The sequence below is a fragment of the Neovison vison genome, chromosome 4 (genome assembly GCF_020171115.1).
Source record: "Neovison vison isolate M4711 chromosome 4, ASM_NN_V1, whole genome shotgun sequence".
In the NCBI taxonomy this organism is placed as follows: domain Eukaryota; kingdom Metazoa; phylum Chordata; class Mammalia; order Carnivora; family Mustelidae; genus Neogale; species Neogale vison.
In genome coordinates, this window is record NC_058094.1 from 68,181,450 (window position 1) to 68,203,398 (window position 21,949).

At 33.3% G+C, this 21,949-nt stretch overlaps 1 protein-coding gene and 1 pseudogene across 1 annotated transcript in view; one reads left to right on the forward strand and one right to left on the reverse strand.

The window, feature by feature from the left end:
* ARFGEF1 (ADP ribosylation factor guanine nucleotide exchange factor 1) overlaps positions 1-21,949 on the forward strand; it is a 158,069-nt gene that overhangs the window by 54,024 nt on the left and 82,096 nt on the right. Inside the window, exons 7-10 of the mRNA XM_044245495.1 lie at positions 3,493-3,603; positions 15,061-15,236; positions 16,397-16,530; positions 20,119-20,353. Coding sequence (XP_044101430.1) covers positions 3,493-3,603; positions 15,061-15,236; positions 16,397-16,530; positions 20,119-20,353 — 656 coding nt within the window. The remainder of the gene's footprint in view (positions 1-3,492; positions 3,604-15,060; positions 15,237-16,396; positions 16,531-20,118; positions 20,354-21,949) is intronic.
* LOC122905251 lies at positions 11,688-12,659 on the reverse strand (annotated as a pseudogene).

Consider the following 21,949-nt stretch of genomic DNA (forward strand, 5'->3'; position numbering starts at 1 on the left):
GTGTGTTAAAGGGGATAATGTAGGCACGCATATTTGGTAAAGAAATGGGGGGAGGGTAGTATGCCTTCATGGATATCAGACACATTATGGTAATGTGGATTTTTCTATGCTAAGTGGTGAAGTTAATTGACTTCCACACATAAGACACCTACTAATGATACTGTGCATTCATTGGTATCTCATGAGTAATATGATTTACAGATTTGTTTGGGAGGAGATCTGTGTTACTAAAAGAGGTCATAAGTGTCTGTTAGCATGTTGTATAGGAACTTGAGTTTTTTCCTTAAAATTAGTTTCAGAGCCAACAATAGACCTATTTATTTAGTAAGGTTCTGGAATATGACTGAAGACTTTAGGACATCAGAATGTTATTGGTATGGAAAAATATTATGGTCTATAAAGTACTGAAATTTAGTATAAAAAGAAATCTTTTGAGAGACCAACTGCCTGACATACAGAAATATTCTTATGTCCTGATGTGTAGTAATCACTAAAATTGAGACGTTCTCCAATAATATTTTTCTAAGTAAATTTATTTATAAGAAGAGGATGAGGCCCCTAGGTGACTCAGTTGATTAAGCATCTGATTCTTGGCTTTGGCTCTCTGGTCATGATCTCAGGTTCATGAGATCAAGCCATGAGTCAAGTTGGGCTCCAGGCTCCGTGCCCAGCATAGACCCAGCTTGAGATCCCCCCTCCATCTCCTTCAGTTTCTCCTCCCACTCTTGTGTGCTTGTGCTTTCTTTCTCTCTCAAATAAATAAAATCTTTTTTGAAAAAAGGTTGCAAGATAACAAAAATTAAATTACATTTATTTATTTTGCTAATTTTTTTCCTAAAAATAATCATATGATGTGATTTTTTTTTTCCTTCAAACATTATTTTGAGCTTTTGCTATTCCAGGGAATTTGGTTGTTCCCTTTGTTGCTTCTTAGGTTGGTGTCAAAAAAATGATGGAAATTCTCTTGCCTATTCACTGTGTATATGTGTGGAGGTAGGATGGTTAGGGCTTAGTAAGAGTTTATCTGAATTCTAGATTTTTCTTTGAGAAAAGACTTCTGTAATTTATTTTCAGCTCTTGATTTTTTTGTTTTTTTTTTAGCCACATCTTTTTTACAACAATAGTGGCATGAACATCAACAGTGGTATGTTTAGATGCCTTTTCACTATTTTTCATAGTCCTTTCCTATTTATTTTAAAAGGGGTAATTTTGATAAATCCAACCATTGACAGTAGTAAAGCTAATAGTAAATATGTTCTAGTCTGCCCTTGCCTGAATTTCACCTACTTTTACTGTGAGTTTATAAAGGGGCTAATTAAAAGGGCTAATCTCTATAAAGCTGGGGCTTTATTTATTCCTTCATTTCTTCATGGACTCAGTAAACCATTTATTTAGCATACTATGTTCTGGGCACTATGTGGAACTTGGGGTTAAAAAACTGATGGAGATAAAAACATTGTTCTTAAGGTACTCATGGTCTGCCTGGATGGTCGGGTGTATAAATGATGTATAATGTAATGAATATCCTGAAAGTGGCATGCACAAGGTCATTCTGCTTAGAAGAGTTAGGCGATATCTTTGTAGAGAAAGTGATCATGATTTAGTTGAATCTTATTGTATAGAAGTTGGAATTGGCTAGCTAGAAGATTATCTGATAGAAGAAACAATATGGGCTCAGACCCAGGGAATGTAAGCATCTACTGTCTATGAGTCACCTTATAGGATACAGAATTATAAATAAAACATAACTCACTGTACTATAGTAATGATTACTTTGGCCCTAGAGGTATTTTCTCTCAATCGCTGATAAAAATAAAAATTCTTCCTGAGAAGCATTGGTTAAGATTGCTCTGGAGTTAGGTTATCTTCTTTGAATTACTTCTCTATCACTAATTAGTTATATCACTTTGGACGTAATAGTTAACTTCTCTAATAATTTCCTGTGTGTAATATTACTGTACTTTAATCTATTTCTGTTAGATTATTTGTGTGAGAATTGACTCTTGATTCACTAGTTATTTTATACACATATTAGTGACTGTGTGTATTTAGTTTTGTTGAAACTAACTTTCAGATTCTAGATAATTTTAGCCAACTAGAGCACAGAAATACAAAGCTTAGGGGCACTGGCTGGCTCAGTCAATGGAGTGTGTGACTCTTGGTATCGGGGTTGTGAGTTCAAGCCCCATGTTGGGTGTAGAGATTACTTAAGAAATAAAATCTTAAAAAAATACAAAGCTTAAGGCTGGTGGAAAAATTACCTTGTCAGAGGTAATTTTATATATTTTTACTTTGCTAAAAATTTAAGTGTTATTGTATTTGAATTTTTTTATAAAATAAAACTGATTTGGTGTGCTTATTTATCAAATTTCTCCTTGTGGCATACAGTATTATGTAGAATGTAGCAAATACAGATTAGTAGTGGTGAACAATAGAGAGGACAAGATTCTGGAAGTCAGAATCATAAGTAGTGGTCCTTTATAGTAGTGTGAGTGGGGATGGGTGTGTTAACCCTATCAACTAATATGCAGTCTGATGCCATTTGGAGTAGGGTCCCAGATCCCAAAGCATCCCAAAGTGCTAATTGAGCCTTCCTGAGATATTTGCATCATTTCAGAAAACCCGGTGGAAATCCCATTTTTATCTGCAAGCTAACTCTGGAGTGTCAGGTTTTACCAGTTTCTCTTAAGTTGTTCAGAAGTTCTGATGGGCTTTTAAATTTGCTTTTGATTGTTAAATTGGGGAACAAATTCTTTTATTTACTTGTTAAATTTGGTTTTACACTGGATATGTGGATTATTTGGGGGAAAGAGTAAGGAAGGGCTGGAAAGCACTGGTGGACACCCAGGTAGCCCTATGTCTCTTCTTTAAGAACCTCAAAAATATTAAGGCACAATGATGAGCTTGTTATTACTGATGAACTGAATTAATCAATGTAGGCTCTAATTACATTTAATATGTACTTATAAGAATGTCAGATGTGTTAGAAATATTTCATTCAGAGGCACCTTGCTGGCTCAATCATTGTGTCTGCCTTCAGCTCAGGTCATGATCCCAGGGTCCTGGGATCGAGCCTGCATTGGGATCCTGCCCAGCAGAAACCTGCTTCTCCCTCTCCCACTCCCCCTGTATTCCCTCTCTTGCTCTCTCTCTTTGAAATAAATAAATTTAAAAAAAAAGAAAGAAAGAAATGTTTCATTCAAAATACTTCAAAGTATTTGTCTCCTAAAGGAATAATCAATCTAGAAAACCTACTTAAGTTGAATCATCATTTAATAGTTTGTCAGGTAAAGCATTTTTTAAGTTGACTTGAATTTATAAATATTTTTAATTTGGGTTAGTTACAAATTTTGAAGGTTTAACTTGTAATCGCTTCTAGTTTCATTTATCATATTTTCTTTTATTCTTAATTTTTAAGGAAGGCTTTTAAATTTAAATGTTTAGTAAAGTTTCCAAAAAGTTCATATTTTCTTGGATTTTTCTTTTTTAAAGCGTTATCTAAAAATGACATATTATATGATGGAGAAAACCATGACTGTGAGGAAAAGCCACAAGACATTGTACAGAGCATTGTAGAAGAAATGGTGAACATCGTTGTTGGAGGTAGTGTATTTCACTCAACGTTAGTTTTTTCTGTCTTTGAATATTTCATCCCACTACGGGGGCTGTTTATATAATGCATGGAGCAAAAATACAAGCTTTCTCAAATTGGAGTGTGTATATAGGAAAAATACTTAAGTTTCTTTAATTATAGAACAGTTACTCCCTTTTTTCCTCCAGGTTCAGTTATAATCTTTCATAAAAACCCATTATTCCCTACTGCATTAAAGAAAAGTTGATGCCATTTCATTTTTTTGTTTTTATGTTTGGTAGCAGAGATACATGCTTTATACTCCTAAATGTTCTAAACTCTATAAACCAGAAAATACTAAAATTGATTTGGTTTTGAATTATGTGTATCTTTTTTGGAAAAATCCATGCTTTCTTACACCTTTATTATCACAACCAATGTATAGTTGATATAAGGCCAGTTCCTATCTTATGGATTATATTATAAAGATGTTGTAAAGTTTGTTAGGAATTTAACTCACATTTTCCATAAATAGTATTATTTGTAGAGAGGATTAGATTTGAGACCAGTCCACTGAAGCTTATTTACCCATGGTTTTTTGCACCGGACTAAGCATAGTACTTTGCTGCATACACTTCCAGAAGTATAATTAAATGTACAGTATGGCTCTTGAATGAGAATAACACTGTTTCAGCAATATCTAACTCCCACTTATAGCATCATTCCTAAGAATATATTTTCTTCTTTAACGCAACACTAGAACCAGGCATCCATCTCATTGCCTTCTCGTTTTTTCATCTTTTCATTCAGCAAATACTAAGGAAGTGCATACAGTTGGGTGGCACTGTAGGGGGATATAAAAGTTAATCCAAGATAGACCAAATGATAAGTGCCATTACAAAGAAACAGCTAACATCCTATTAAAATTCAGAAAAAAAAAGTGATTATTTCCAGCTTAAGTGATCGAGGAGGGCTTCATGTAGGAGATGACACTTGAACTTAGACTGTATGGATTCACACAGGTATGGGGAGTGGTATTTGATGTATTGGAAGCTCTGTTGGCTCAAGTCTAGAGGAGAGGACTTCTGCCAGACTACCACCTGGGAATTGACCGTTAGTGGTTTGGCTGAAGTATAAAGTATGTGATATCCTATAATAGGAACTAAGGTTAAAGAACAAACTTGCTGATTAAAGGTTAAGATTTTAGGCTTCATTCCATCATAAAATAAATTACCATCAAGGATCTTTAAACTAAGAGATGGAATAATAAGAATTATGTACCAAGAAATTAAGTGGGGAAGTAGAAAGTACAGTAGGAGACTAGTGTAGTAATGGAATCCTCAATAGGGTGAAACAGTGGAAATGGAGAGGGAAACGTGAATGGGAAGTGAGATAATGAATGTTAAGTCAAGAAGACTTTGCAACTGATAAAATACCTGGGTGAGAAAGAGAAATTATAAGGTGTGTCAATGATCCCCAAGAATACCCCAGGGTTTTGTGATTCACTAGAAGGAATCACAGAATTCATTAGTTATACTCACCATTAAAATTTTTATCATGTAAAGGTACAGTACAAAATCATCAAAGAGAAAAGGCATATGGGGAAATGTCTGCAGGAAATCAAAAGCACACTTCAGGCATCCTGTCCTAGTGAGGTCACACAGAAGGTTCTTAATTCCTCCACATCAGATTGTGAGTGTTGGTTACCAGGGCAGCTCATTAGACTCAGTGCCCAAAGTTATGTTGTCTCCCTTTACTTGCATGTACCCAAATTTCAGATTTCCTAAAGCAAAGCTGGTTTTTAGCATAAACCACATTATTTGTGCAAGTGGTTTAGGCACAGTGAGCCACTCTTACTAGTTCTGGGAATGGTGGGAACCCTCCCAAAATGTAAGTTCCTGGGGGCCAGCCAAGGGCCAACCTTAAAAGCCCACCTTTCTGAGGATAGGCAGTCTCAGGCCTACTGTGTTAACTCCTCTATGCATGGGTGATCAGCCAGTTTCTTAGCCTAAATGGGTAGCTGGATGGTTTAGAACTGGTGGAATTAAATCATGTTGGAGGAGAAGTTGGCTTGGGGAAAAATGTACTAAATTATATTTGACTACTAAATGTGCTTCTGGTACACCATCCATGTGGGAATTTTATGAAATACATAATAGAAATATAGAAATCTGTAAGATATCAAGGCAGGTGCTATAGGTGGGAGTCCTTATGTTAAAATTAATAGTTGAAGCCATGATCTTGAGGAATATGAATTTTAAAACGAACCCCATAAAACCCTGTATACTTAGAATCAGAGAAGAAAGAGCATTGTGTGTCCATGCAGTCTTTAAAAGTTTAATAAAGTGGGACGCCTGGGTGGCTCAGTTGGTTAAGCGGCTGCTTTTGGCTCAGGTCATGATCCCAGTGTCCTGGGATCGAGTCCCACATCAGGCTCCTTGCTCGGCGGGGAGCCTGCTTCTCCCTCTGCCTCTGCCTGCCATTCTGTCTGCCTGTGCTCGCTCTCTCTCCCTCTCTCTCTCTGACAAATAAATAAAAAATCTAAAAAAAAAAAAAATCTAAAAAAAAAAGTTTAATAATGTATATGAGGGGATGGCAAATTATATTCCATGAACCAAATTTGGCCCATTGCCTATTTTTGTAAATAATGTTTTCCTGGAACACATGCTCGTTTGTTTATGTTTTGCTATCTTTGCACTACAAAAGTAGAGTTGAGTAGTTGCAACAGACCATATGGCCTGCAAAGCCTAAAATGTTTACTAACTGGCCCTTTGCAAAAAAACTTCACCAGTCTCGAATACATATCAATTCAGAGTGCGAAGTGAAATTTTTCTCTCATTTTTCTGTAACTTTTTACTCAGAATGTTTTCATACCTAGACAAAAGTCCAAAGACCAGTATGATGAACACTTGTATGCCCTTTCTCTAGATTCACTACTTGTTAAGAATTTTGGTGCATATGTTTTATGTGTCTTCAGATAGACCTACACACACACACATACATGTATGTGAATATGTACGTTTTGATCATCTTTCCTTGAGCCTTTAAAAAAATTGGTTATATATGTCTTGATACTTTATTCCTAAATACTTTAGCATATATCTTCTAAGAATAAGGGCATTCTCATACATAACCATAATTCATTTTCACACCTAAGAAAATTAACACTATTTTAAGAATATCTAATATAAATACTGCATTTTAAAATGTCCCCAAATTCCCAAAATGTCTTCTCTTATATACTTTTTTCCCTTTTCTTTTTTAAGTACAGGATCTGAGTACAGTTGCTGCCATTTGATTCTGTCTCTTTTGTCTCATTAGTTTAGAACAAGTCCTCTTGCCTCTTCCCCCATCTTCCATAACATTTACCTTTTTTTAAAGAGTATGATATGTTTGTAGAGTGTTACGCATTTTGAGTTGATATAACAGTTTCCTAATTTAGATTAAATGTATTTGCAAGAATATTGCATAGGTAATATTGGTACTTTTTATTCATCATGTTAGTTAATTGGTTCATAACAACAAGTTACCCATATTAGTGATAATGTTTCATCACTTGGTTAAGATGATGACCACAGGTCTCTTCATTGTAAGGAAGACTTTTTACCTTTGAACTATAGTTGACCTTTCAACAAATGACATGGATTGGAACTGCATGGATTTGCTTTATGTAAGTTTTTTTTGCCCTATAAATACAGTCCTGTGAATGTATTTTCTTTTTGTTAATAATTTTCTTAGGATTTTTTTTTTTCTAGTTTACTTGACTGTAAAAATACAGTATAAAATACATGTTGAACAATTGTTTATGTTATCAGTAAGGCTTCTGGGCAGCATTTAGCTATTAGTAGTCAAGTTTTGGGGGAGTCAAATTACACAGTTTTCAACTACATGAGGGGTTGCCATTCCTAAGCCCCATGTAGGTCAACTGAAATATGAAATAAATAATCTTATTTTAAGATCATAGAAGGATCTGTCCAGTTAGTGGTTTTAGCATCCATTTAATGATCCTTGACTTACATATTGCATTGGTTACAAAATAGTGATTTCATAATTCTAACATTAATTGACGCTTTTCTATGGAGAAGAGATCTTCTTCTTTAAAAAAAAATAATACTGTGAGCTCATGAGTTCTTTGCTATTCATCTTATTATAATCATTTACCATTATTCTTTGTTCTTGAGCTGGCCAGTAGGAGTCCAGTTCCTGTGTCTTTCTGATGTGATTCTATTATCTTAAGCATTTCCTTGTTTTCTGGAAACAAGGTGTTTTAAGTTAAATGTTCAACTTTCCCTTGCCCCAGCTCTGGAATCAGTTGCTTCTTTAAGGAGTTTTTGTTCTTTTTAGTGGGCAATTATATTTAGCGACTAGGCGTACTCATTCCTGCTGAGGTGTCATGGGTGTTGTTACTTCTTAGCCTTTGTAGTGTACAGAGACAGGGAGATCTACCGTCACAAGTTCATATTGATAGTTCCAGGTCATATCCAGTGCCACTAGATTTTTCTTCATCTTCTTACATTTCACATTTGTATTTCCCTTTTCCCACAGTAAAAACCCAAAATCTCAGCAACAACTTACTAAAGTTCAATTTTTTTTATATATGTGTATTTAGAATGCATCCTACTGAGGATGAATAATAGCTACACTATTTACAGTTGTATAATTTATAATAGTAAACTGTATTAACTATTTTATTGATTTATTTATTTGAAGATCACTTGCATGAATCAGAGTCAAAATTATATAAAACATATACTCAGAATTCTTCTATCCATTCCTTGCTGACCTGCCTGACATAAGTAGCCACTTTCATTAGCTTTTAGTTTATCCTGTGTGTGTGTATGTATTTCCCCCAGATTAATAAGCAGGTACTTAACATTATTTCTCTTTCTTTTTGGCAAAACATTGTATATATTCTCCTTTTTATTTTTTGTCCCCCCCCCCTTTTTTCCACTTAATATATGCTGTAAATACTCTTTTTTCAGTTGGTAGGAATTTTCCTTATTTTTTCTCTTGGCTGTCTGCACAGTAATCTATTATGTGGATGTATCATAGTTGACTCAACTAGTCCCTTATTGACAGGAACTTGGATCGTTTCCAGTGTTTTGCTATTACAAGTAATGCTGCTATGAATAACCCTGTACATCTGTATTGTTTCATATTTGTGGGGGTTTAGATTGAGGAAAGATTCATAGAAGTGAGATTACTGGGTCAAGTGGTAAATTAATAAGATTAATTAGCTATTGCTAAATGTCCCTTCATAGGTATTGTACCATTATGCACTCTTTTTTTTTTTGGTACCATTTTGCACTCTTACCAGCAATATATAAGAGTGCCTTTTTCTTGATAATTGCTAGTGGAATTTAAAGTTTTGAATTTTTGCCAACCTGTTAGGTGAGAAATGTTTCTTAGTTTATTATTTTTTAAAATTCTAGTGTATTTAACGTTTAGTGTTGTATTAGTTTCAGGTGTACAATATAGTGATTCAGCAGTTCCATACATTACTCAAGGCTCATCATGATAAGTGTATTCTTAATCCCCTTTACCTATTTCACCCATTCCCCCTTCCCCTCTGGTAACCATCAGTTCTCTGTATTTAAATAGAGTTTGGTTTTTTTTGTCTCTTTTTTCTCTTTGTTCATTTGTTTGTTTCCTAAATTCCACCTGTGAGTGAAATCATATGGTATTTGTCTTTCTCTCACTGTCTTATTTCACTTGGAATAATACCCTCTAGATCCATTCATGTTGTTACAAATGGCAAGATTTTATTCTTTTTCATGGGTAAGTAATATTCCATTGTGTATGTATACCACATCCTCTTTATCCACTTCTTAGTTTGGTTATAATTTGCATTTCTCTGTGGATGAAAATTAAGTATCTTCTCAAATATAAGGGCCATTATATTTCTTTTTTTAGTGAATCATCTATAATCTTTCTGTTATTCTTGATTTTTTCCCTTAGTTTTTTTTTTTTTTTTTTTTGTATAGCATTTTCATTAGATGCTTATCAGTTTTGATGTCTGAGTAATTCATAACAAATACTGGCCTTTAGAATTTTTGGTTATTGAATACCTTCATATTTTCATTTTTTCCCTTCTCTCTTCATTTCAACCTTTCTTTATGTTGCACCATTTACATTCTCTTAAGCTTTAAAACCCAAAGCACTTACTTATACTAAGCCATTTCATGAGCACTTCCTTTCAAGATCTTTAATTTCTCCCACTGTTCTTCTTGGTGAATACTGAATGGTTCTTCGGCCTTTTATTTTTGGGGATTTGATGGTTTGTTTGCAAAATTATTGTGAGGGCTTCCTGTAAGGACAGCACTTCTGCTGCTCAGTCAGAAAGGAACTTCTGCAAAGCTGTGGCTCCATGTGTAGAACAGGCAAGTGAGAGGCAGCAGATACTTCAAACAGCATGTGCCTCAACTCTTGTCACTTCAGTGTTTCTTAATTATCAGTTCTACTTTGTATTTCTTGAACTGTGAATCTTTCTGAATTAGTTTGAATTCTGAAAACATGCTCAGTGTCTTCTCCCACAGCAAAATCCTCAACCTGCTCTGTATTAACTTTCTTTAAATAAATTCTAGTTGCGTATCTTTTTACTTCTGTAACATACCTACCTCTCTCTGACTGTGCTATATCAGCCAAATCAGAGAATTTGTGCTAGTAAATTCAACTCAATAACATAGATTCAAGATCTACTATTTAAAAATACTTAATGTTGGACTGCGCATTAGAGCTTCAAGGACAATAAGACATCTTCTGACTATCAAGATTGTAAAATCTAGTGAGGGAAAAAGTCACATTAATAGATAATGTCAATATTATAAGCCCTGGAATAGAGGTGTGTTCTGGGTTCTACTGGAATTCCAAGTTCTACAGGACCAATCTTGAAAGTGAAGGATATAACATTGCCGTTACAAACATTTAGATTATTTTCAAGTTTTTGCTTTTTTATCAACACTGTTCTGAGGAGCATTCTCATCATAGATTATCTTCTAGCACTTTAGGATAAATTTATAAAAAGGAATACTTTTTTAAAAAAAAGTATGGTTATGGGTATTTAAATTTTATATAATGTGTGTTGTTTAATATCACTTTACTAGATGGATTATATCTTACAGTTGTAATTTGTGTTTCTCTGATAACTTGTAGGATCAAAACCCAGGGAGAAGCCATTATTTTTGTAGGTCAAATGTCGGCAGTTTCTTGGTCCATTTGAGTATCTGTGGGCTATTAATACTTTTCTGAATTGTTTGTTCATGACTTTTGCCTGTTTTTCCTTTTGGTTTTTTTGTTCTTATTTCAAGGTTTATTCACATCAAGAAATTAACCCTTACTCAGTGTATTGTAAATACTTTTTTTTCTAGTCAATCTTTGTTTTCATTTTGTTTAGCCTTTGCCTGTGTTATTGTTCTGAGCAGCTATTTGACCACATATAAAAGATGTAATAAATACTGTCTTTTTGTATGTGTGTGAACTCTTTTTGTCTTGCTTAGAATGGATTTTACCACCCTATGATTACAGAAATATTCTGCCCTACATTTTTCTAATACCTTTGTTTTTACTTTTTGAATATAGATTTATAATTCATCTGAAATTGATTTTTCTGTCTAGTATGTGATTTCATAGCTAACCTTTAGAATAATTTTTTATCAGTTAATTTGAAATTTTATCCTACATGATTCTGAAATTTTATCCTATATGATTCTGCTTGTGTTTTGTCTACAGTAACAGTGAGCTATCTGGTGTTGAATTGTTTAAAATATTTTGATTTTATAGTACACTTTGATCTTTGTAGTGCAAGTCCCCCTACTCCTGCCAATTTTTTTAAACATCTAGTAAATGTATTCTTCTACATGACTTTAGAACCAGTTCATTAAGTTAAAAAAAATTATTTATGATTGAATTTGTATTGTGTTTATAAGTTAACTTGGGGAGTTGAATCTTATTTGTAATATTGAAACTTCTTATCCAGAAGCATAAATTCATTCAGTTAGATCTTTTATGTCACTTAGTAAAATTTCATTGCTTTCTTCCTTTTCCTCTTGCACAGTTCCTGTTAAATTATTTCTGTGTTTTTTGTTTTAGTTTTGCTAGTATTTTGGATGAGTCCTTTTCTAATTTACTTTTTTTTCTAATTTATTATTTTTTTTAATTCTAAGTTTATATTTAAACTGTATGTAAGATTACTTTATTCCTGCATCTTCTCAGTTGTTTCTGCTCTATATTTGCTCTTTTTCCTTACCTACTTGGTGAGATTTGGCTTTACATTCAAGGATCTTTTTGTCATCTCTGTCCAGTTTTATTCTAGTGCTAACCACATTGCTAGGGTGAATGCCCAAATGGAGAGTTGTACCATTCACTTCCTCTCACGGAACTCATTCAGTGTAGATGATGTATTTCATCCTGTAAACTTGGACTGCTTTGCCAATATGCTGACCTTTGTGATGTCCTCACATAAATTGTACTTCATGATCCTTTTGAATGGGCATGGATTGAACGTTGTACTTCTGTCTCAGCTTTTTGGAAAGGAAGGAAGACATAATCTTCCTGTAAGTGTGAGAAGGCGCACTGAAATGGCTTGTACTGTTCTTGATCCAGTCAGGAGTCACAAAGGGATTGAACTTTATTTTGGTCTCTGGCACTTCAGCAGTGGCCACAAAAGGCTCCTACTTCCTAATTTAATTGGAATATAGAAAAACCCTTAGTTTTCCATATTTATCTCCTACTAAGTTACTCACCTTCTAAATGTGTATTGTTTCTAAAACTTTTTTATTTGATTATCTTGAGTTTTTTTAGGTGAAGAATGTATTTTGTCTTTGTTTCTTCTTTTACAGTATTCTAATTTTTATTCTTTTGTTTCTGTTAGAAAACATTGGTTTGAACCTCTGGAAAATACTGAATCATGTTAATGATGGCGAGGAACCTCATTTGGTTTCTAACATTACTGTTGTATTTTACCCGTAAGTTTGATAATTGCCGTTGTTTTTTGGAGGATACTCTATCAAATTAAGTATATGAGTGTGTTTGTGCCTGGATGTAATTTTACTTTTCTTTTTAAAGTCAGGATTATCTTGAATTTTTTCATACCGGTGAAAAATACCAGACCAGCAATTATCAAACTTACTGGTGAAATATAGCAGTAATGTTACAAACATTACATTTGTCTCTTGTTTTTATTTTTCCTAGTAATTTCAATGGGATTCATCAAAAGAGAAGTTAATTTTTAGTGGACTCAATTACCACTTTGAAAACAGAAGTCTGCACTTACATTTAGGAGATTATTAGAGGGAGAATTAGAGGAGAAGACATAGAGAATAATAATATATAACTCTGTTTAAAGTACTTTATGTGTATCCCAAATGATTTTATGTGCTTTACTTATATTTATTCACTTAATCCTCCCCCAACACTGGGATATTTAGGTGCTATTACCATTCCCTCTTTTACAATGAGGAAATTGAAAGATTTTAAGTTAACTTGTAGGAAGCAGTAAAGTGAAGAATGTTTTTAGTTCTTCTGAGAAATTCCTAGGAAGGGAGGAAGGAAAGTATCATCAATGAATATTGATTATTCCTCTCAGAAATGTGAAAAAATGAGAAAAATGGATAGTAGCAGAGGTATAGCAAGAATTGAAAGAATTTTTTTTCATTGAAAAGATTTGAATATGTTTATTGAGTATTGGAGAAGATTCAGTCGTATACATGAGATTGAAAATGCAGTGTTGCAAGAAAAAACTTGAGTGGGAGGAAAGTACTAATGAATGCAAGAAGAGATTGGTTTGAATGATAGTTCACTTTAGAAGTACAAAGGAGTATTTTTTCCCTCTAAAATGAGAGGAAAGAGAAAGATTATTGTTGATGTGATGTCAAGGAACTTTATGGTGGGACAAGGGAGAATGAAGTAGCCTATGTTAACTTAACCTACTTCTTAGCTAAGTAGGTAATTTGTTTGTTTGTTAAGGGAAAGTGAAGGAGGGGCAGAGGGAGGCGATGTAATTGGGTGCTGTCAGAAAATGGAATAAGTGCTTTGAGGGATAATTGTCAATTTCTGATAATCATTATTAAATTTTTTATGACTTCTTCCAGAGAATCCTTTGCATAGTAAACATTTTTATATATGTAAGATATGTATAACAAATACGTCTTTTTAAAGCCATAGCACATTAATACATACATATATATATTGAAAGGTGTAACAGCATTAAGCATGTCTAGTATAAGCATGTTAAAGCTCTGAAAGGGCCACTAGGAAAACTGTTTTATGTAATGCAGAGTTTCCCAAGTAAGTTTTATCAATGAGTATATTTTTCATGTACCAGTTGTTAATTGTAAAACATGCTTCGAAATCATCCAGTTTAATCTATCCAGGGTGTTCTAATTTGGATAGCAGAAAGGAGCTTCAGAGTTGGGACACCAGATACACTTTTTTCATTAACAAATTAGTCAAAAATTGGGCACATGTTATTAGTTATCAACAAAATAATAGCTACCACTGATTGAGAATCACTCGTGTTCTTTATGGATCGTGCGTATGTAGGTTGTGTTTTGGTGATTCCTCAGGAACATTATTATCTTTGTTGCTGATGCAGAGACTGAGTAAAAGAAAGATGAAATAAGTTATCCAGTTAAATTGGGAGACATGACTGATACATAGGTCTTTCATATTCCAAAATCTGCTCCTTACAGTATAGTATGTTTCCCTTGCTTATAGTTCTCTTTTAATTGGTAACATGAAATGAGCAATTTTCTCCCAGATGGCTGAGTTATGGCCACAGACACTTATGTGTTTCTTTTTTAAAATAATACATGTTACACCTAGACTAGTTATGGATAACTGGATATTATTTGCATTATCTCTTTGTTTTACTGACAGTCATTTATTTCTATTCATATTAATTAAAAGTATGATTACTCAGAGTGACATGCTGAAAAATATTCAGTGTTGTAGCCATTTCTTCCATGTGTATGTTCTAAAGGATATATTATTAGAGTTATTAATAGGTATTCTAAAAAGGAAGGAGGGGCTCATGGTAAAATAGTTTTGGAAACACTGCATATTATATATTCTCTGTAGAGAGCACGTTATAAAGACTATAATGAAGAAAGCTATTTCCCAGCATATCTCTAACTACTTGGTAATAGAATATTTTTTTGAAGAATCTCTGTTAACATCTTAAGGCTTTAGCGTTCATTAGAACAGAGTTAGTAAATGGTAATGGAGACCAAAAGTAAGCTCCTGTTTTGGCACATACCAGTTAGCCTTTGATCAGCTGAGTGTGTTTCCTAGCTAGAGCTACTTAAGGATTGTATTTGGATGTATTCCAAATGCATACTTACTACTAAGTATGCTGACCTTTAAGTGGTGCCAATACATACTACTTCACATTGCTTTTTTGCCACTGTTGAGTTTTAAATACTCTATGCTTTTTCAGTACACTTCAGTTAAGTCAGATGCATTTGCATGTTTTTTTATTCTTACCGTTTTAGATATGGGAGAAAGGACTACTATAAATGCAAGTGCAGATGGCAACATTGGAACTATAGAGGATGGTAGCGACAGTGAAAATATTCAAGCAAATGGAATTCCAGGAACACCAATTTCTGTTGCATATACACCGTCTTTACCTGATGACAGATTGTCTGTCTCTTCCAATGATACTCAGGTATCAGTGGGGGGCAGGGGGGTATCCTGTTAATCTCTTAGATGTATAGGCTACCAGCACCTTATGGTGAATATATGTAGTTGATAATGCTGGCTGATTATAATTTGGGAAAATAAAAACTTGGGTATTTCTTATTGATATAAATCAAAGCAGTTTATCCCCTAAATATATTGATAGTTAAATTTACAACTCTAAGCTGTTTGGTATTATTCACATCTTCTCTACACACCCCCCTGTTGAAATTGCATTTAAAAAGAGCATTTTTATCATATATTCATAGGACAGTTCTAGTATCATTGGATGAGAAAGATCTTTTAGACATTTAAGGAACTTCTACTTACTTTCATTCGGGGCTACAATGAAATCTATACTGTGGTAGTGATAGGTTCTTCTCATCCTCCCTACCCTGTATTTAGTGTGTTCTTATTTTAGATAAGGAAGTCCTACAGTAAATCATTGCCCTGTGTATAAGATTAAGCTTTCTTGGCTTTATTAACCTTCATCGGTTAACAACTTTGAAACATTGCTTTGACAATTTCTGTTGTTTTATGTGTCTCTAAGCAGAGGAAATAAAACATCAAATAGAACAAAAACATAAAACACCCAATGGCAGGTAATGGAAAGCATGGTTTAGGCCAGGGAGGAGATATCTTCTCAGGGCATGATGTGCTAGATTTTGTTAGTAATGGTATGAACTGGATAAAATTCAAGAGTTTTTTGGTGGCTAAGTGAGTATTTTCAAAGAATTCATTTTTTTGGGTGCCTGGGTGGCTCAGTCAGTTGAGCATCTGCCTTTGGCTCAGATCATGATCCTGGGGGCCTGGGACTGAGCCCTGCATCAGTGCCCTGCTTAGTGGGGAGTCTGCTTCTCCCTCTCCCTTTGCAAATCCCCCTGCTTATGCTCTCTCTCTCCCTCTGTTAAATAAGTAAAAATCTTTATTTAAAAAATAAGAATTTATTTTTTAAGGTATTAATTTACTGCTGGGGAGGAGCGTGGTATGTCAGATTAAAGAGAGAAACAGTGTGGCAAATTCCTCATTAGGTTTCCCCTTTAGCAGAACCCCCTCCATATATTACAGAATTGAATAAAATATATAGAAAGCTGAAATGGTTTTACACTGGCAAATTTCTTTATTTACATGGTATGTTAACTTGTTTAGGAATCTGGAAATTCTTCAGGACCTTCACCTGGTGCTAAGTTTTCCCACATTTTACAAAAGGATGCCTTTCTAGTATTCAGGTCATTGTGTAAACTGTCCATGAAACCACTGTCAGATGGACCACCAGATCCAAAGTAAGTCATTAGCTATTGTCCTTGACAAATACAATTTTTTATAAGATTGAAACTTACTGTTAGATAGTCTTTGGAGTTTTTTGTTATTCTTGTCCCATAGAACTCTCAAAAATACATTTTAGGGTTATTTTGCTTTTTAAACTATGTATTTGAAAAACAGTGAGTTTGAAAATTGCTAGGTATCTTACACTGTTTCCCAAAGAATACCAATAGCATTAGAAAAATGTTCCTGATTGAACAATTGAAAGAATTCTTATTTCAGTATTATGAGTAACTTTGGAGTTAGTGTAGCCCTGTTACATTTAGCCTTGTGCTAGGTTTCTGAAAGCTACCAGTTGAAAGGTAATAAAACCTAAGAGAAATAAATTTTAAAATTCATAATGAAAGATACTATATATTATGGTCTGAAAAATGCTCTAATTTGATACCTTTCTCTGTGGGAAACAGGAAGTACTTTGAGATGAGAGTCACTTGGCTGATTCCTGTCAAATATATTAGTTTAAACTGTAGGAAAGTGCCATTTTTTGTCAGAAATCACCAAATATCTTTCATTTCATATGAGTCAAATATAACGAATTTTTGCTTGAGACTGAGTTTGGGCACTATTAAAGAATGTTGCAGCATGATGTAGTGCAGCACAACAATTTTAGGAGAACTTTCTGGAGAAAGAAAGCTTGAAGTCAGCCTGGCCTGAGTAGCTTTGTAAAAAGGATCTTGAAATAGGGGGAAAATGTAAGCAACACTACTTCATTTTTTTAGAAACTCTAGAGCATTTTGGTTTCTAAATGTCACCTAAAAAAAAGAAAGACTAGAGACTGTTACAATAGGGGAAAAAGAAAAACTTTGTAAGTTTTGGGAAACCGCATTTGTTATATTTTGTATACACTTTTATTTTGTCATATTGTACTGATTCAGTGAGAAACATCTTTTAAGCCCTAAAACCCAAAATTCTAAAATCTTTTTAGGCCCAAATCCTGAGAGTCAGAAATATAACATTGATTTTTCTATTTTGAGAATGTAAACTCCACGGAAAAAGCATTAAGGTTGTTCAGATTGCAGTATAAAGTTGATTATACCCTATGTATGTTATAAGAATATATTCAGAATTTTTTCAATTTCTTATTCTTACTGTAACAGGAAAAATAACCATCTCATTCCAAATTGTTGGAAGACTTTGAGGAGGAAGTAACTTAAGAATTTAGTGTTATTGCTAATTGCCATCTTTGCCATGATTTAAAAATGTTATTAACCTTTAAAGTCTCAGATATTTACTTTTCTGTATCAACTGTTAAACCTTTAAAGTCTCAGATATTTACTTTTCTGTATCAACTGTTAAAAAGTGTGATTTGGAAAAATACGAATAAGCAGAAAAAGGAGAATTCTTTAAAGTAACCAAAATAAAAAGAAAACAAAATACATGATTTTAAGGAGTACTTTATGGCAGGGAGCATTCCTTTAGCACTATATAAATAAAGAGTAATCTAGTTTTGGAAAGCTGCAATCTTTAACATCACAAAGGATTCTTAAGAGAAATAATGTAGGGGCACCTGGGTGGCTCAGTGGGTTAAAGCCTCTGCCTTCAGCTCAGGTCATGATCTCAGGGTCTTGGGATCAAGCCCCACATTGGGCTCTCTGCTCAGCAGGGAACCTGCTTCCTCCTCTCTCTCTGCCTGCCTCTCTGCCTACTTGTCATCTCTGTCAAATAAATAAATACAATCTTTAAAAAAAAAAAAGAGAGAAATAATGTAAATTAGGCTCCTACTCCGTGGACTTAAACCAAATATTTAGAAATTTTGTTCAAACATAAAAAAGACCTTTTTGGTCATCAGGAACATTAAACATTAGAACTGAATATAGAAGAAATCAAATTTTCTACCCCTAGAAACTGTTCATTTTCCAGAAGAGAATTTATGGTTTCCTATCTTGAATGATTTTTCCCCAAAATTAATGACTTGTAGTTATATAATTTATTTTTTTGCCTTGCTTCTCTTGATGTTTTGTGATCTTGCTAAGATGATGTTCCAGGAAATATTCGTTAAGCTTAAATCATAATTTGAAACCCCCCAGTGAAAATCTGTAGACCTGAAATTTCTAGCTTCTTTTGCATATAAAAGATAATTTGCATAAGATAATCTTTTGATCATTTCTTCATTAATGAGTGCCTTATAGATAGTAGTACTTAATAAATGTTTAGCCTGGTGTATGAATAAATCCATGAGTGATTGAGCACATACTATGTACAAGGCATTTTGTTAGATCTAGGGATAAAAAAAAAAAAAAAATTTATGTGTTCGATAATAGTAAGCTACAGGTTTTAAAGACTACTGGAATTGAGCAGAAAAGATAATAAATTAGCTAGACTAGGAAGTAGTCATAATATTAAAGCTCTGGAAGGCTTCACATGAAGGGGAGATACTTAACCCATACCATATTTTCTAACCTCACACTGTTTCTAACTTGATTTAAGCTTTTTTGGTGGAAGGGAGGTAATACTATATTTGCTGCACAAAGCCATCTTGGAAAGTTGATATGTAGCAAGTAATGATATTACTGATTTCAGTTTTATTTCAAAGATGGTAATATTTTTGTGATTCCCATTTACATGAAATTAAATATTTCTTAGAGTTTCTTAGGTTCTTGAAATACTCGACCCTTAAAACCATAAAATTTTTAAGGGAGAAATCAAGAACAATTAAGTTTGTTATCTGTGGTGCGAATGTGACACCAATGATACACTATTTGGGAAGAATAAAGTGATTAGCTGCTAGAACATGTTAAGTGTGTTCTGTATTTGAAAAAGTTGCATGGGTTCTTGGTCTATTGGCCTTAAGAGGCCTCTTTTAATGGGAGAAAAATTATATGTGTGAAATCTGATAATTATAATGCTAGATATTGATCAGAATATGGCATAATATATTGATCAGAAAAAAGGTGAAAATTTAAGCTGAAAAGGAGTTTTTTGCTTTTCATTATTAAAATATTTAGAATAAATGTGTAGACTGTTAAGAAATATAAATGTTCTAAAAGCCTCTTTGTATTTCAAAAAAGAAAAGAACTTTAAATGGTTATTGAAAAAATAAGCTTGAAATAGTCCTATAGCTTCTTCATACAACCAAAACTTTTAATTTTGTTTAAGGTTTTTGAGTAGCATACCTAGGAAAAAAGTATATTATATACTAAACTATTAAGTATTATATACTGTGGAACTATTATTTACTAAGTATGGCACATAATCTAGGAAACTCATGATGATTTCTAAAAGGTGAAATATGCTTGTGAAAGAAAAGAACAAGGAATAAATATTTTTCGTGTACGAAGGAACAGTAGGTTGATTTTAAATATGTGTAAATGATTGCTTTTCCATATAAAAAGTTTGTGAGATTATGTGGTACTTGAGAATGTAAATGGGGCTACCATTATTAGTGTCAAAGCTCATTCATGTACTGTGCTTTTGTGGTAGAGTGTTCTGTTCCTATCCATTTTAAAGTTTGTGAAATTTTGTGGTACCAGGAAATATCTTTGGAACACCCTTTTATTACCATAATGCTAAATATGTCCATATACTGTGCCTTCTTTTTTACGTTTTAGGTCTCATGAGTTACGATCCAAGATTCTTTCATTGCAGTTACTTCTATCCATTCTGCAGAATGCAGGACCTGTTTTCAGGACAAATGAGATGTTTATTAATGCAATTAAGCAGTATCTGTGTGTTGCACTTTCAAAAAATGGAGTCTCATCTGTACCAGAGGTTTTTGAGCTTTCTCTTTCCATATTTCTCACTTTGTTGTCAAACTTCAAGACGCATCTGAAGATGCAAATTGAGGTATGTTCTACATTGTTGGGTATTTCATTAGTTTCATGTTTTAAATCAGATTATTCATTCCCTAGAAAATTTTTCAGAATGTGAAATAATATTTATGAATTTTCATGTACAACTGACTCTTGAACCAATATACTGCTTTGAACTGAGGGGGCCCACTTACATGTGGATTTTTTTCAATAAGTGTTGGAACGGTACTGTAAGTATGTTTTCTTTTCCTTCTGATTTTCTTTTTCTTTCTTTAGTTTACTTGATTGTAATACAGAATATAATACAGCATATAACAGAATACAGAATATAATACAATACAGCATATAATACATGTGATGAACAAAATATGTGTTAGTTGAATGTTTATGTTATCAGTAGGCTTGTAGTCAACAGTAGTAGTTAAGTTTTTGGAGAACCAATGTTACATGTGGATTTTTAACTGCACAAGGATCAATGCACTAAACCCTCACATTGTTCAGGGGTCAACTGTGCTGCTTTTTCATTTACTCATTCAACTAGCATGTGCTTATGAAATATTAAGCACTGGGTGAACAGTAAGAATACAAAATCAGATTAGACACAGCCCTGCCTTCAAGGAATTTATACTGGTTGAATGAATGATTCTAGATGTCTTGTGTTAGTTCAGCCCTCACAATAATTTTGCCATTGTTTATATTATATATAGTAGTGAATTTGGTTATCTTAAAAGAAAGCTTTAAATATATACTTTATCTACATGGTCTTAAGCCACCTAAGTTTTGGGCACTAAAAAGAGGCTATTATGAAGGATTATATTTTTAGTGTTTTATTTTAGGAGTTTGAAATTTTAATTTTTGCTTTGTATTATTTTTCAAATGTGCAAATGATAAATTATCATTTCCCAGAGATTTGAGGTGGGTGGAACAATATTACTATACTTTATTACTAATGTTCTACAATATCTTTTAAAATTCACATGGAATATTATGGGAATAAGAATAAGGCCTTAGTATTTTAAGTTAAAGGTTCATAAATGGGGCCAAATTTGAACAGGAAACAATTTCTGGTACATATATATTGTCAAATTTTAATTTGTCTTATGTCTGTCAAAATAATGGGAGACATTTAACTAGGAAAAGTTGCTATTTTTTGATAATTCTTCTCATTATATACAGGCATTACAATTAAAAGAGATTTTAAAAAAACGTTCGGACCTTTTGCTTCCTTACTAACCCAGAAATCTTTCATGAGATGATGAAGCATTTATATTGCCATTAGATAATTTTAGAAGACCACATTCATTTAGTTAGAGACTTCTGAACACTGAGACTCAACTTCTTTAAGTACTTTTTAGTAGACCGTGAAATATAAATTCTTAGGGAACCAGATATCACAGAAGTCAAATAAATTGGGCTTATTATTTTGTAGATTAAATTTGATGTATAAAACTTTTGGAAGCACAAATTTAAAGGAAATATTGGTAAGAAATTTTGTTTGTCCTCACATGGTGCATTCTTATTACAAAATTGTTGTAATACTGCTCTGTGTGTTTAAAGAAATAAGTTTTATTTCACTCTCCTTTGTCCCTTATGGAAAGCATGAGGATCAAACAAGGCAAATGTAGATTGC